Source organism: Amblyomma mixtum, chromosome 1 (genome assembly GCF_055824585.1).
Source record: "Amblyomma mixtum isolate Tamu chromosome 1, ASM5582458v1, whole genome shotgun sequence".
NCBI classification, from domain to species: domain Eukaryota; kingdom Metazoa; phylum Arthropoda; class Arachnida; order Ixodida; family Ixodidae; genus Amblyomma; species Amblyomma mixtum.
Window position 1 is genome coordinate 155,304,536 of NC_143012.1, and position 16,842 is coordinate 155,321,377.

A 16,842-nucleotide genomic window follows, 5' to 3' on the forward strand; every position below is an offset into this window, starting at 1 on the left:
TGAATAGTGGAGGGAGGGAAGTAGGGTCGATTGAAACTGTGAGGTATGTCCGAGGCGTCTTCGGGACCGGGCGTCCACGTGCTTTTGCGTGGCGACAAAAAGGCCGTGGGCGACGCTGGCCACCGCGCTGTTCGTGGGGGTGAATCTGAGTATTGGATCGCTTGAAACTTTTGTGCCGTGCAGTGCGACCATTCACTGGCATGCCCCCTAGTGGCCCGCGTGCTGCCCATTCCTCGCTGAAGCGTGGCGCTTCGAGCGGCCCAAGCCAACGACGCCCCGACGGGCGCCCCGGTGGGCGGCGCCACTGCGGGCCAGCGGCATAATGAGGGGCGCTTCGGGTTCGTACTCTGGCGGCGATGCCACGTAGGGGCCCAGGTCGAACGGGCTCTTGGGTTCCACGTAGAAGATGGTGCCGTCGTCGGCGCGGATGTAGGTCGGGCTGCCGGAGGACAGGCCCTGCAGGCCGAACGGCTGCTGCGGCTGGCACGGCTGCGGGGGGCACAGGCCCGGATGGAACGAGCTCGGCGGGAGCAGGAACGGCGGCAGGAGAAGCGGCGCATAGTGGCTCGGCTGAGCACGAGAGAGGGACAGATGTAGAACAGAGGAAGATTAGGAGACTTCTTCCTTCAATCAATCTACTGCGGGGAGAAGTCAGTTCGAAAACCGGGTGCCCACCGAAGGATCAAACTGTAGTTCACGACCTGCTGACTCTCATAACTCCTATGTCTCGAGCAGAAGTGGATTGTGGTGAATGTGACCAAAAGACAATTCATTTTACTCTATCTAAAGAGCCGAAGCATAACGTTTTTCTCCTTCCTTATTGTCACCTTGTGCAAGCCTCCACGTGCATTTTGTAAGGGAAATGTTTAAAAAGAAACCTTGCGAAGATTCACCAACCCGCTGCGGTGGCTCATTAATTAGGGTGCTCGGCTACGGAGCCGTGGTTCCGGGTTCGAACCCGGCCGCGGTGGTGGTGGTGAAGAGCATTTATTTAGTTATTTACAAAGAGGTGCTCGGGGAGAGGCCCCTAATGGGTCTCACCCCTTACAATACTAGGCGGAGTCCCTCATTCCGGGATCCCGTTGGTCGAGACCGCCACACAATTAAGTCCGCCGAACCAGGGCCTGTTGGGCCGATAGTTCCTGGCAGCTGAGCAGGGCCGCCTCCCAGTCCTCTCGGGTAGGGGAAGGGGTGATTGGGGGGAGAGAAGGATTTTTTCTGCATGCCCAAACCATGTGGAAGGTGTCGGCCACCTCCCCACAGAATGAGCAGCGGCCGTCAAAAGAAGGATTAAAGTGCTTGAGAACCGCCGGGCACAGCAGGGTGTTTGTAAAAAGCCTGAGGAGAATTCGTTCGCCAGCTTTACCGAGTCCATTCATAGGAACTGGGTATCGCCGGTGTTCGGGACGATAGTGCTCAGTAATTTCTTTAAAAGAAAGGAGAGGGCTGTGATCTGGGTTAAGCTCCTCCCAAGGGACGCCTGGTGCCCGGTGAGTGAGTGCGCGGGCTGCCTCATGGGCGGCTTCGTTACCTGGCATGCCTTGGTGGCCGGGGACCCATATGATTGAGCGATGAGTTGGATCGCCGTCGCGAGTACTGCGGTGTAAAATTTGTTGAGCGAGTGGAGTGATCCAACCGAACTCAAAGTTACGACAGGCTCCGCGAGAGTCTGTGAGGATGAATTTAGAGTCGGGATGGGAGGCTGCGAGGGCGATCGCCACCTCCTCCGCATGCGTTGAGTTGGGCGCTCTGAACGAGAGGCCGTCCACCTGTTTTCCCTCGTGTATGACTGCAGCCGTGTACCATTCCCCCCTGGAGCGGTAGGGGCCTGCAATGTCGACGTAGAAGACGTGTTTCTTTGAGCCATAGTGGCGGTGCAGGGCATTCGCCCGCGCCTTGCGCCGGCCATTATGGTCTTCCTTGTTCATCTTAGTCGGAAGGGGTCGAACGTAGAGAGCGCTTCTCCACAGTTCTGGCACTCGAACCCGTTCCATGGTATGGTGATCATGTCTGATATGTAACCGGTCCAAGAGGCGGCGACCGGACACGGCCTGGGCGAGACGCGTGTATTGGTTAACGAGATGCGCCTCGCGGAGTTCTCGATAGGTGTTCACCACCCCCAACGCGAGGAGTCGCGCGTTTGAAGTGGATATCGGGAGGCCGAGGGCTCTCTTGAAAATTTTGCGGAGTACAATCTCCAAGTGATCTTCGTCATGTTTCCGTAAGCGGAGGTAAGGAGTCGAGTACAGTACTCGACTAGTTACGAAGGCATGCGCGAGCCGCATCGCATCCTTACTTCGCAACCCTCCCGGTGGTGGCGAAAAACATTTATAATGCAATAAATATTTACAGAGAGGTGATTGGGGTAGGCCCTATTGGCCCTTTCCCCTAACAGTACTAGGTGGAGCCCCTATTCCGGGGCCCCATTGGCAAGCAACGCCGCCCGCGTCCGGTGAACCAAGGCCTTTTGGGTCTTTAGGTCCTGACAGCCGAGCAGGGCCGCCTCCCAGTCCTCTCTGGTGGGGTTGGGGTTGGGGGGGATGGATGGGTTTGATTGACACGCCCAAACCATGTGGAAGGTGTCAGCCACCTCTCCACAGAACTGGCACGTGCCATCAAAGGATGCGTTGAAATGTTTAAGTACCGCCGGGCACAATACAGTGTTAGTAAGAATTTTGATGAGGAGGCGCTCGTCAGCGCGATCCAGTCCCTTACAAGGGGCCGGGTAGCGCCGGTGCTCCTCCTTGTAGTAATCGGTGATGTGTTTGAATGTAAGGGCCAGATTGTCTGATTGGGAGTAGGCGCCCAAGGACAGGGAGATAGCCCGGGGAGAGAGTGCGCGGGCGGCCGCGGCGGCCGCGTTTCGATGGAGGTGAAACGCAAGAGGCGCCCGTGTGCTGAGCGATGTAAGTGCACGTCGAAGATTCCAAGGTGGTCGAAATTATTCCGGAGACCTCGACTGCGGCACCTCTTTCTCTTCTTCTTCTTTCACTCCCTCCTTCTTTCCTTTCCTCACGGCGCGGTTCAGGTGTCTGCCGAAATAAGTGAAACAGTTACTGCTCCTTTTCCTTTCCTCAAAAACCAATTTTCATTTTCATGTCATTCACTCATTCACCAAAAAGCGTAGTGTTTTCCCAAATTCTCCCCGCATGCACTCCACATTGAGGAATTCGCTGTGCACTGTGGCTCATTGTTTCTGCCGCCTCTTTGGTTTAAATTAGCTTCCCGTGCTCTACACCCGTCGCCTGATCTCACCAGATGGGGCTGGGACTCCTGTGGCTGCTGGCCGGTGGCAGCGAAATTTGGCTCCACGGACCCGATGTTGGGTGCGATGTTGCTCTCCACGATGGCGACAGCCGCGCACACCATCACGATTACCTGCGCCGAGGAGCGAGGTGCGCGGGTAATGTGCTGAATGAGACTTCGTTAGATACTTTCAGCAGTACAGTAGGGATAGTAAATGAGGCGAAAAAACGGACGGATAACTGCCAGAGTCGAATGAGCCCTGGATAACAGATGGCATGTCCTCGCGTACATCCACGCTATGGTTCCCGTCTTCCTTACTGCTCTAGACTACCTAGACAGCTGCGTGGGTAGCAGGTGGGAGCGATGCTTGTAGGTTGTGGCATTCTGTAAATGCAGTAAATAGGACTTCCAATTGAAAGTGTTTACCTGCGTACCAAGTTTAAGTTTAGCTTTCGCTGCGTTCAGCTCGTCACTCGAAACATACAGCCTTTGTCAAAAGTATAGATCCCCAGGGGTCTCCGTCTGTGAGCAAATGCCATTATCTCCCCTGCGAAACTTCCACGGATGCTACACACGAGCTCCCCGGCATTGCTCGGAGGCAAACTGCTTGGACTCTGGTTCTGACAAATGCCGCACGTGATGGGATTGGGGGCCGCAGTTCGGGCGCCCTCGACAATGTGCCTGGCTGCGTTGTCATGTGACCCCGGTTCGGCTATGAAATGGCCTATTCAATAGGGTAAGGTGAAGCTATCCCTCTAACAGCTCCACCAAAGGCGGATGACAAAATGTCCGGATGTTACTGCGTCTACAGCGCGTGATACGCAGGCAGAAGATCGGATATTCGCGTTTCCTAGACTCAGGAGACTTGAAGAGACAGACTTGACACGAATGAAAACGAAAACCATCAAGCAGTAAACAGTTTTTCTCCACATCCAACTAATTTAAACGTATGGACGGATGACAAGAGCGGCCCTCGTTGAAACGGGTAGTGGCGGGTGCGACCACCTCACCACTTTTCCTTTCCTTTTTTTACATTCCTCTCATCTCCCCAAGATACTAGCTTGAAAGGTACTCTTGTTTTAAATGCAGACTATAACGTGTTTTAGACCATACGAACTTTGAGTACCCTTTATACCTTTTATAGATGGGTCACTAGCCCGCGCTTAACCGTTCAATGCTCAAATTATGACGTAAAAAATGTTCAAGCTAATGCACCTACATTCAAAAACCAATATTAAATTTCGTTAGTGTCGCAAACATTTAAGAAATTAGTTTATCGCTAGTTCGCAACAATTGACAGTTGATCCCAAACATTTGATTTGAGCCAACTGACACTCCCACAGACAGTACAATTTTATGCGAAGCATACTACTTTAGCTACCACTTCAGCCCTTCACCGTGGTTATGCGCCTCCAAATCACGTGATACATGACGTCACACCACGTGACACGATGACGTCACGACAGTAGAGAAACGGGGGCCCACCTCGCGCAATCGCTGTGGTTGTGCGCCTCCAAATCACGTGATACATGACTTCACACCACGTGGCACGATGACGTCACGACAGTGGAGAAACGGGGGCCCACCTCGCGCTGTCGCTGTGGTTGTGCGCCTCCAAATCACGTGATACATGACGTCACGGCAGTGGAGAAACGGGGGCCCACCTCGCGCCGTCGCTGTGGTTGTGCGCCTCCAAATCACGTGATACATGACGTCACACCACGTGACATGATGACGTCACGACAGTGGAGAAACGGGTGCCCACCTCGCGCCGTCGCTGTGGTTGTGCGCCTCCAAATTACGCGACACGATGATGCTTCGCATTCTCCAGGCTTAACCAAGTTAAGCCTCAGCCATTTTTTTATCCAACAGATATTTTCGCCGCTACATTGTCAGAAATTGAGAGACAAAGAAATTTTGAACGCTGGTTGGAAGTCGCACTTCCGCGCCCACTTTTTCTTCACACAGCTTGCTCCCAGTGACGCCCGACATATTGACCGGAAAGCGCTGGCGGCTGAGTACATGTTGACACCAAACGTTGTATGCGGGCTTCATGCAGTAATAAATGTAAGGCGTGCAAATGGTATGTCACAAATTCGGGACTTTTGTCACTACAGGATTGAGTCAGCAGTCCTCCAATGGTGTTTGGCCAACGTCTAGCGTGCCTTCGTTCACGCTGCCTTTGTAATTTCTGAACATGAGGGCTTTGCGGATGCTGAATGTGCCTGCACTGACATCTCGATGACTACAGCTAGGGTATGTTTTACTCGCTTACTCGTTTTTCTAGTTCTTATCTACTGTTCTCTTCGTGTTTTTCTTAGATTTCACATACCGTGTCACCGTGGAAGCCTTTGAGCGTTTTGCGTCTTTTTTTTTTTCAGAATTAGGCTTTCCATGTGTATTGTCTGCCCATGTTTTATACATGTATTTGGTGTATTTATATTGGCATCTTTGCAGAATAGTTCCTGCTTCTATTATTTATTTACAACCCAACGATCATGTGATGCTCTATACTGGGGTCTTCGAGGGTGTTAAAAAATAAATAGATCCACTGAACTGTATGTTCAGATTTACTGCATATTAGACATATATCCTCGTATCGGGTTTATTTCTCCTTGCAGCTGCACATTCCAAGCAGCCTGATTTCACTGCGAGCAACAGGACACTGCCTGTTTAATCGCTAAACGATTTTCCACCCTTTTTATACAGGCGCATATTCAGCGGCTTCGTTACCTTCGAGCTGGTCCAGTTCATGCCCTCTGCCTCTCGGACCCTGCGTTAAAAGCTCGTTATTAAATTCCGTTATTTATTTCTGCATGCTTGTACTGGTTAGTTTCTTAGTCCTTTCTTTCACTGGGGCTTAGCGATTTTCTGTCATCATCATCATAACTGCATCCGTGGCAGGACAAACGCCTCTCCCGTATCTCTCCAATTAATCCTCTCCTGTACCAGCTGCGGGCCCCTATCCTCGAAAATTTCTTAATCTCATCCGCCCAACTAACTTTCTGCCGCCGCCTGCTGCGCTTGCCTTCCCTTCGAATCCACTCCGTTACCATTAAGGACCAGCGGTTATCTTGCCTTCGCATCACATGCCCTGCCCAAGCCCATTTCTTCCTCTTGATTTCAACTAGGATGTCATTAACTCGCGTTTGTTCCCTCACCCACACCGCCCACTTCATGTCTCTTAAGAAAGGTCCACGCGACCGCCGACCGGAGCAGACGTACGCTGAAAGGGCTCCCCGCCCGACTCCGACAAGCTGCGAGTTGCCTGCCCCGACGAAACCGGTCGCGCTCTCGGCCGCCGGTGACCTTTCATCCCTTCGCGGCTCACGCCACGTGGCTCCGCTCTGACGGAGCCACGCCGTACTCCCGCTATCCCTAACGCCAGGCAGCCCGCTATGGCTGGCCCGTCTACGGACCCATCGACTTCTACGGACCTGGGACCACCCCAGGATTTCAACATCGAGCGAGAATCCGATATGGAATCGCAGGACGAGGATTTTTCGCAAGAGTCTACCCCCCTCACTCCAACGTCCGGCGCTGACGATCCCCCTCCCCTCCCCGGCAAAGGGCCAGGATGGGAGTTGTACGTTAAAAGAAGCCGGGCGAAGAAGCTCCGGAGGGAAGCTAGAATTTTGGCTGCAACCACCAGCAAGAACACGGAATCGAACGTGAGTGCTCCTCAAGATACTCCCCACAACGATCAAAGGTGCCGCCCGGGTCCACGTCGACCTCGTCTGCCGCCTCTACCCAAAGATGACATCAAGATCGTGGTTCGCCCGACCGCAGGCCTCAACCTCCGCAAAATACCGACACCCGTACTCTCAGAAGCCGTGGTTCGCTCATGTCGACACCCACAACGGATCCAGGGAAGGTACATTGTTCGCCTTCACCCAGGCTCAAATATCATCGTCATCAGCACGCCGTGCGAAAACTCGGCGGCCGAGTTTAGCAACCTCGAAGGACTCAAGTTGGACGGCAAAGTCCACCCGGTACGGGCGTATACCCCGCTCCCCACAAGCACACTCAGAGGAGTCATCCACGGACTCCGGTCCACCGAAACCCAAGAATCACTCATGGCATCTCTGTGGGTGAGAGACACAAGGATCGAAATCCTACACGCGCGGATCCTCGGTTCCCCCACAACGGCTCTTCTCGCTTTCTCGGGACCATGTCTGCCTCGAACGGTCTACCAAGGAGGAGCGGAGTTTCTGTGCCATCCGTATCGACCGGCGCGGCAGTTCTGCTCGGCGTGCATGCAGCCAGGCCACCGACCCGACGTATGCCCCAACCCCACAACCAAGGTGTGTCGTCTCTGCGGAGCCAGCGACCCACCTGCGAGCCACAAATGCCAACCCAAATGCTGCCTCTGCGGGGACCAGCACGAAACCGGCGCGAGAGGATGCCCGCGACGCCTGAAAGCCGTGCGCCAACCTCCCGTCTCCTCCAAGACAGTCAACCCAGGCCAGGGCCGGAAGTCCCGCAAGGACGGGGTGCCGGGAATCCACAAAGGCCGCTGGTTCTCCTCAGACGACGAGAGCATGACCAGCCACGGCAGCAGGCGGGCGAGCCAGTCTGGGAGCCGTTCCCGATCAAAGACCCCGGTGCCGCCCCTGGCCCCACCGAAGCCGGCGCCGAGGAAAAAGAAGCCGTCACCGCCGCCGACGACGAAACAGGTGAGCTGGGCAGAGAAGGTTACGGCCTCCCCTCCTCCCTCGTTCACTGACTCCCGAACTGCTAAACTACAGGCCCAAATCGCGACCCAGGAAACCCGCCTAGCAACACATGAAAAGCTTATAATGGATATCAACGCGAAACTAGATCGCCTCCTTGCGCGAAAAGAATCCCCAGCCCCTAATCCGACGTACGTCACACAGGAGCAGCTCTCCCAATTTGCGGAGCGTCTTGACCAAACAATTCAAACCGAGGTAACCTCACAGCTAACGCACCTCCTTGAGACCAAAATCGAACCGCGCCTTGCTCGTATAGAAGCGCAGATTGAACACATTCTCAGGATACAAACGCAAAACGCGGTAGATATGCAGTCCCTCCGGTCTACGCAGCGAAAGCGTACCGCCTCGAGCGACTCGGGCCCCACCCGAAATCGGAGTCGTGCACAATCGACCAGCAGTGAGGCGGGCGTTTTCATTGCCCCGCAGGTCCTCCAATATGGCCCCACACCCTAGACAGCCACCCACCGAACACATCGAAATTTGGCAATGGAACTGCAGGGGGTTCCGACGAAAGTTAGGTCTCCTCAAGCAATTCATTGCTAAAGCTCCTATCAGACCCGATTTGATATGCCTGCAAGAGGTCAAGGCTGACAGAGCCCCCTCCGTGCCGGGATACTACACGGTCGTTCACCCCCTCATGCCGACGGTTGCAACGCTGGTTGCAAAGGATGTGACCGTTGTCGAACACACGTTATCTGTGCCGGATGTAGAGCACTTAGCGGTCGAAATCGTGCCAAATAAGCGTGGCCGAAAAAGCACATTCGTCGTAAATATGTACAAAGCACCGACCCCAGCGAGAGCTGACTTCACAGATTTCTTAACGGCGGCAGTGCAAAAGGCGCAAAACAACCAACTTGTCGTAGTCGGCGATTTTAACGCCCCGCACAGAGACTGGGGATACCGCATCAACTCGGCAAGAGGAGCCTCGGTGGCTAGGGCGATAACAATACTCGGCCTCGAACTCCTCACCGACCCAGACTATCCGACGAGAGAGGGAAACAGCGTCACGAGAGACACTTGTCCGGACCTGACCCTCGTCAAAAATGTCACCCATGCTACGTGGACGAATCTCGGAGAAACACTAGGAAGTGATCACTGCATCCTCAGCACCTCGCTCACATCGACGAAAATTCGCAGAAACCTTGGCCCGGCACGGCTAACCGACTGGACTAAATTCAGAGAGTCACAAATTTCAGAAGGCGCCATCGAGTCGCTCTCGGATTGGTGCGATGCCATAAGACAGGCGCACGCTTCCGCCACCGAGATAGTACAGCGTACGCCGGAATCGCCGGAAATCGATCGGCACCTGCTCAAGCTATGGCAGCAACGAACCAAACTAGTGCGACGGTGGAAGCGCCAACGCCTGAATCGTCCCCTAAAGAAACGCATCGCAACCCTCACGGAGGAGGCCCAAACGTATGCCCTACAGCTATCTCAAAGGAATTGGCAACAGTTCTGCGAGTCGCTGAGAGGCACGCTGGGAACGTCGCGTACTTGGACGATTTTGCGTAACCTAATCGATCCCACGAAGTCCAAGACTGAATCAACTCGCACGTTAAAGCGCATTGCTCATCTGTTTCCGGGAGACGATGCAGCGCTGCTCCGAGCTTTGGAAAACAGATACGTCGGCGCAACGCCGACACCACCGAGCACGGTCGAGTACCGAGGAAATCCCAATTCGGCCCTAGACGCTCCCATCACAACGGCGGAAGTCTACGCTGCGGCCCGTTCGTGCACTCGGAATACAGCGGCGGGAGCGGACCGGATCAACAACGCAATGATCCGGAACCTCAGCAACGCTAGAATTCGAGACCTGACAAAATACATCAATGATTCGCTCTGGGAGAAGAACGTCATCCCGGATGAATGGAAACATGCGGAGGTGATCGTAATCCCCAAACCGGGGAAACAACCTACAATTGAAGCCCTCCGACCCATCTCGCTTACATCGTGTCTCGGCAAGCTGTACGAACGAGTAGTGCAAACAAGACTCCAAAACTACTTAGAAGAAAACAACCTTTTCCACCCATCGATGCTGGGATTCCGGGCGGGTCTCTCTACGCAAGACGCCTTCCTCCTTCTGCATAACGAGGTCCTTGTCGGCATCCCGAGAGAATCCGAACACGTCGTCATGGCTCTCGATCTCAAGGGAGCTTTCGACAACGTCTCGCATGACGCTATCCTGAACGAACTGAATAACCTCCACTGTGGTGAACGGGTATTCCAATACATTAAGAATTTCCTCTCGAACCGCACGGCCACCATTGGCATAGGCGAAACGCGCTCCGACATCAAGAGCATGCCCAACAAGGGCACGCCTCAGGGATCCATCATCTCCCCTCTCCTATTTAACATCGCCATGATTGGAGTGGCAAAGGCCCTGCAAGAAGTTCCCGACATTGGATTCACTCTGTACGCGGACGATATCACCATCTGGACCACCAAAGGCTCTTTGGCGGACAAGGAACAAGCGCTACAAGTGGCGGCGACATGCGTCGAAAGAGAAGCGATATGCCGCGGCCTGCGATGTGCCCCTGAAAAATCAGAAATAATCAGAGTCAAGGGGTTTGCGTACAAATCCCAAGACACCCTGATCAACGTCCTACTTCATGGTACCCAGGTTAAGGAAACTTCTCTAATCCGCATACTCGGTCTCTGGATACAAAGCGACCGCAAAGCCACACACACCTTCAAGCTACTGTCCCACGCCACCCAGCAAATCGCCCGAATGATACGCCGGGTGGCCAGGAACAGAAAAGGCATGCGAGAAGAAGACACAATAAGACTGGTGCAGGCGCTTGTCCTCAGCCGCATCTCTTACGGTCTTCCGTATCACGCTCTTCTCAGACAAGACTTCAAGAAGGCGGACGCGCTGATCCGCACGGCATACAAACACGCCCTCGGACTACCCCCGTATACGACCAACACCAAACTCGAAGCACTGGGACTTCACAACACCTTCGACGAAATCAGAGACTCTCTCCTCCTCGCACAGCGAGAGCGACTCCTTCGCACGGAAACCGGCAGGCAGATACTCATTAGAATCGGCTTCCCGGCCGATCTCCAAGTCATCGAGTCGACGGAAAACCTTTCACCCAGGTACCGCAATAGAGTCCACGTCAATCCACTACCCAAGAACATGTCACGCTCGCACAACGAGGGCCGACGAAACGCTCGGATCGACTACTTAAAGCGCACAGTCGCCCGCAGCTTCAATACTCTATACGTAGACGCCGCCCTACACAGAGACGCCACGCGCGCCACGGCAGTGGTGGTGGACTCCACATTTCAAGAAGTGGCCAGCGTTTCCCTGAGGCACTGCACGGTCACCGAAGCTGAAACGGCCGCGATAGCGCTCGCCGTCCAGTACGGAGATACTCACGGCAAAGAAGTGAAGATTGTGTCGGACTCCCAGGCGGCATGTCGACTTCTTCTCGCAGGAAGAATCCCCAAAAAGTTGACCATATTTGCAACGACTTCCCCTGTACACAATTCCGAACTCCAACACGAAATCACATGGGCTCCGGGGCACTCGGGGCTCGAGGGAAACGAGGCCGCGGACCTGGCAGCTCGAGGGCACACCAACCGAGCGACAGACACCCCCGACCAGGACACCACCACCCCCGAAATCCCCACTGCCTACAGTGCACGGCTCCAATACTTCAGAACGCTTCGCCAGCAATACCCCCCACCGCATAAAAGGCTAAATGCTCAGGAGGCGCGCGAATGGAGGCAACTCCAGACCGACACATTTCCTAATCCATATAAGTACCACATTATTTTCCCGGGCCGTTACGAAGGCTCCTGCCCGTGGTGCGAAGAACATCCCACAACATACCACATTACAAGTGGGTGCGTTGGGCCAAAACCATTGGAGCTAAAATTCCCTAGAACAATGGAGCAGTGGGAGGCCACTCTGCTCAGCTCGGACCTTGCCATTCAGCAACAGCTGATCAAACAAGCCCGGGCGGCAGCGATAGCCACTGGGGTCCTGAAATGAGGACACCACCCGTTCTGTAACCTTTCATTTTCTTACTTTCTTTTACTTTTCTCAATAAATGTTTTCAACAACAACATGTCTCTTAACGTCACACCGGCCATTTTCTAACGGCCTTCAAGTTTCTGCCCCACAGGTGAGCACTGGTAAGATAAAGCTGTTGTATGCGTTTCTCTTGAGGGATACTGGTAAAACTGTCATTCATGATCGGTGAATACATGCCAAGTGCACTGCACCCATTCCTGTTTTCCTACTTCCAATTCGGTGGTCGGTATCTGCGGTCAGCTACCTTCCTTGTATTTCCTTACCACTTCCAACGCTTCGCTGCCAATTGCAAACTGCTTATTCGCTACCGAAACTATGGAACAGTGCTTCAGTTTTCTGCATACTAATTTTTATATCAACTGTTCTACTTTGACTGCCATCAATCATGCGCTAAAATTCTTTAACAAATCGGGGATTATTAAGCTCTCCTCCATTAACCTCTATCCCCGGCTGCTTCTAACTCAACTACATTTCGATACATCTTGTAAGCACGTGGCGAAGAGCAGCGGTGAGATTGTGCTTTTTTTTTCCATAGCACCTTCGCTGATTCGTATTTGATTACTTTTGGCATGGAGTATTACAGTGACTGCTGATATTTTCTTGCCCTGTTACATGCGACTCTTGCCCATCCTGGTTACGCTATTGCCTGCACTACTGCATTTTTTTCTACAGAAATATTTAAATATTTCAGCTGCCCGTCTGCTTTCGTCCACCTTCTTCAGATGTTCTGCGTCCAATCATGTACTCTGAGCTTTCCTCGCTTCAAACTATTCCCAAGAACATGCCGCTTTGTACAGCCTCATTTGTGGTTTTTGCTCTGAGCAGCTAATGCTATCTTCATGGTACCTGGTTTGTCCCTAGATTCCACATGTGACATTAGACACAATGCTGAAGTACCAAAAATGAGCCCCGGCACCATTGCTCGATTCCATACATCTCTCATCACTTCATACCTTGGTGTCCCCATATAGGTCGTGTTTTGTTATCGCGGCAGTTTTCTCTCTTTCGGCACGGTATTCTCCTCGCGCTTTTGTGTCTATATCTTCCTTCCGTTTAGAGGTGCTGCCGATGGTGTATTCACTTTCACCGACGCCTGTTCACTTTCTGTACGGTCCGCTGCCCGGCCTGTCCGAACTGGCGCCGCTTAGATGCAGCCTCTTTTATTAACTCTATATACTTGCTCCCGTCGTTGACGAAGATTAAGACAATTAGTTTATTATTTATGTGGTTTAACCTCCCAAAGCGACTCAGGCTATGAGGGACGAATAAGATACCAATTCTTGGTTTGATTTCCGCTTACAAATTTTATTCACCAACTTATTCACCAACTTGCTCAGCGCCACATGTGTAATAGCTTCCAGAAGCGTCTTTGTACAGCTCTGTTATGGGCAAATTCATCATGTTTCTCGTATAGTACTGGGTTTAGTTATTGGCTTCAATTTAATTTAGCTTCCTTGTTAGCTTCAGTTTGTTGAGACGCATCCCGATATTAGCCTCACGTAGTGGAAATCAATCGGCGCCGTACAGTAGTTTAAGGCCTGCGCATAACTATCTATCTCTAGAGTCAATTGCTTTACGTAGAGAAAGAGGCATGAGCTCAACTCGTGCCAACAACTGCTTACCAAAGATTCAGTCATTGTCTAATAGACTGATTCTTTGTGCCCGGCGCATGGGACGTTAAGATCACTGGTGGAAATTTTGCACTTGAGTTTTAGGTGGCTGCTGCTAAATCCAACGCAGGGAAGATCGCTGAAGAATTGTGCTCCTTAGAAACCACATTAACCAATTATTGCTCAATAACAGTGGTATGCAGTGGTATCCTTTCAATCATAAACAACGAGAACCGTATGGCGGGACTAAGTGTCGGTACAAAACGCCAAGTAGTAGGCTTCATATAGAGGCAGTCTCGAATTGTGCTGCCTAAGTCATCGGCCTGCTTTGAACTAATCAATTGAAAAAAAAAAAAATTCAGCGGCGTGCAAACACTTGCTGACAAGGGCTCATCGCGCTCCGGAGAACGTTAACATACAACTCGCCTGTCCAACAACTCCGGAAGGGACACCACCAAATCTGCGAACCGTGCGGGGTACGTAGAACTCTCTGCTGCGAGACCAAAATGTTCTGAAAATGCGCGCCGTCTACAGTGTGCAAGCAGCTGAAGGCTGGTGACGGCACAGGGTGAATACTGATTACTGACATTAGTAATCAAGGACTATCGCATTTACCGGGGCAATAGGCTTTTCACAAGAAAAATAAAAAAATATAGCACTGTAAATTTCATAATAATATAATGCATAACATAGCATATTGAAAGAGAATGCAAGAAAAAAAAAGACAGCATAAAATACATTTCGCCTCAAAACGCATTTAGCTTTTGGAAACCAACAATGCGACACTTGGTAATTAAGACGCATTATGCCCCTTAAGTCCGAAACCTGTTTTTGCACATGCTAGTGTTGAAAATTTTGTTCACAACTGAAAGCGGACTGATGCGAGTTATTTGATCCTGAAGATACGTCTTCGATGCGAAAACACACGCACTAACAAAAAGAAAAGACAAGGAGATTATGCTTGGTCATATGTGGACACACAACCTTACGGCGATTTGCTATGACACACTGGTGGTGGCAACAACGAGGAGAACATCACAACACGAACGTCGATGACGCTTGTACCGCTCGCTATAGGCGCTACCGAGAAGGCAAATAAACTGATAGTTAGTAGGTAAGGCATGCACGCGGCCGGCACGAGCCGTCCTTAGGCGCGAAGGGGGTCTGCCTTCGGCGGTGTACCAGTACGTGTCAGAGAGAAGGATTTGCCATCTGTCCGTCTATACGGTTGGTCAGTAGATATGTGGCCCTTTCACACCAACTTTAAAGGAATTAGAGCTCTGCGATAACTCATGTCAGCTCGGTTGCCGGGCTCCACCTACCTGAGAAAGCATTGTCTGGCGGTTGGTCGGCACGAGCAGCTACTGGCCAGAAGTTGTCAGTGGTGTATGGTGGTGATGCCCTGCGTTGAAAGGAAAGTCCTCTTTTGGCAAGCGTAAGGAAGGACTCTTCGCTAAGGCCCGACCGCCTTCGGCTCCTTAGCTGGACTCGGCGCTCTTATATATCGGGGGTGCTAAAAAGGGAGGACTGGTCACGTGACGGCCAAAAGAGTCATGTTTCCACGGGGCCCCTGATCCAGACGCGTTGCTCGCGAATTTCCCTTTTTTTTTCGATGCTTCCGCGCCTTCTTAGTGCCGTCCTTTGGCATGATTCACTTCGGCTCTCGTGCGTGACTCTCGAGGCACTTTTTTTTTGTTTTCCAGGCTCTATGCAGGGCTGTCGTCTTACACGTTTTGTCCACCAAATGGACATCTCCGTGCGGCCACTGCGTCTTGTCGCCCCTGCTCTTGCCTTCCGTTCTTTCCCGCGTAGATCAGCCCCCGAGTGTTCTGGGAGTTATGTCACGACTTCTGTCGTCGACTGCAAGAACGCTGCTCAACTCAGGGGTCAGCGCGGGAGCTCCGCCAGGCGGCCATTGCCGAGGGAACAGTCGAGGAGCGTGCCTTTCGCGTCCGGAAGAGTAATCACGCCCAAGACGCCGCGGTGGCGCCGGTGCAGCTTTTGCTGCCGCGACGAGAGGTCCTGGCGGGCGCGTTGCAGACAAGCAGGCGTCGCGTTGCAGACAGATGTTCGCCTTCACGCGGCGCCAGGGTTTTGGGCGAATCGCACGCCTATTCAAAAGTTCCCGCGCGCGCGCGCGTTGCGGATTTCCGTGCACCCGTTCGTTGCCCAGGGTGTGCGGCGACTCCTTTCTTGGTGTATGCTGGACCGCTCCTTGCCGTGTTTCGTGGAGCCATTCGGAGGGTTTCTGTGCGTTGGTTGCAAGTGTGGCAGACTCCGAGCAGTGGTATGAGCATAGTGCTTTTAAGCGCTGCATTCACTTAATGCAGACCCAGCTACCGGCCTTCAATTCTGTGCGGCTTGAGGCCGAAGCAAAAGCGGCGAATGACGCGAACTGAATTATCATGCAGTAACAGGGGTCGCTCGGAGCTGAGTCACGTGGATCCTATGGTATTTTAAGCGTGGGGCTTCCAAGGGTGCCGGGCTCGACATTAACCTCCAGACTCTTAGAGCGACATTCTAGGACTCTGCTATAGGGAACTAGGCTACTCTAGTTCACTATAGACTCAGCTATGAGCCTTATGGGGCCAGCATTTAGGAACGCCAATGCTCAGCCACGCCGCGCGCTTCATCCGAGTGAGGCGAATGAGGAAAATATGCTCATAAAAGATGCATAAAGCATTCATTTTTTAAACACATTTACACTTATTAAAGACTATAGGTGGCTCAGTTGGAGCATATTCATTATAGGACAGGCAGCGCAGGAAAATGGCAGACTTGTCTACAGGACGTTTCACCTAAGACTTTACACAATATTTAAAAATAGGCCTTTTGAGTTAGAACAACCCTTTTTTTGCCATAGCGTTGTCAGTGGTGTACTACATCAGAATGAAGCTAAGACGTGCTAGCTAGCAGACTGGCTAGCTATTATTGAATGGCTAACATTTTGCCTTTTACTGTTAGCCTCCTGTATTATTCGGAGACGTGTAGCCCACGGTAAGTAATATTGACGGTCTTATTGAAGCTAGGTGTGTGCACAGTTTAATAACTGCTTAAGCAGCTGAGCCCGACGGACTTGGTGGTGTTAGGTACGACATTGACGCAACCCTGCCGCTCGAGCAGCAAGCCAAACGGTGGGAACTGCTCATTCGCTATCGTGGATGCGCATCCGCTGCCCAGAATTGACGATGCCTTAGATCGTTTATGCAAC

At 52.4% G+C, this 16,842-nt stretch overlaps 1 protein-coding gene across 1 annotated transcript; it reads right to left on the reverse strand.

Moving 5' to 3' along the window:
- Positions 1-207: 207 nt before the first annotated feature.
- LOC149369440 (uncharacterized) lies at positions 208-15,006 on the reverse strand. Its single transcript, XM_089570637.1, has 3 exons — positions 14,954-15,006; positions 3,256-3,378; positions 208-570 (listed from the first exon to the last, which is right to left on the reverse strand). The coding sequence occupies exons 1-3, from the start codon at positions 14,963-14,965 to the stop codon at positions 208-210; spliced, it is 498 nt and encodes a 165-aa protein (XP_089426763.1). The 5' UTR covers positions 14,966-15,006.
- Positions 15,007-16,842: the final 1,836 nt, after the last annotated feature.

Coding starts and splice junctions, on each gene's coding strand:
- LOC149369440 (XM_089570637.1), bottom strand. Junction 571..3,255: donor AGGAGTCCCAGCCCCATCTG/GTGAGATCAGGC, acceptor TCTCGTGCTCAG/CCGAGCCACTATGCGCCGCT.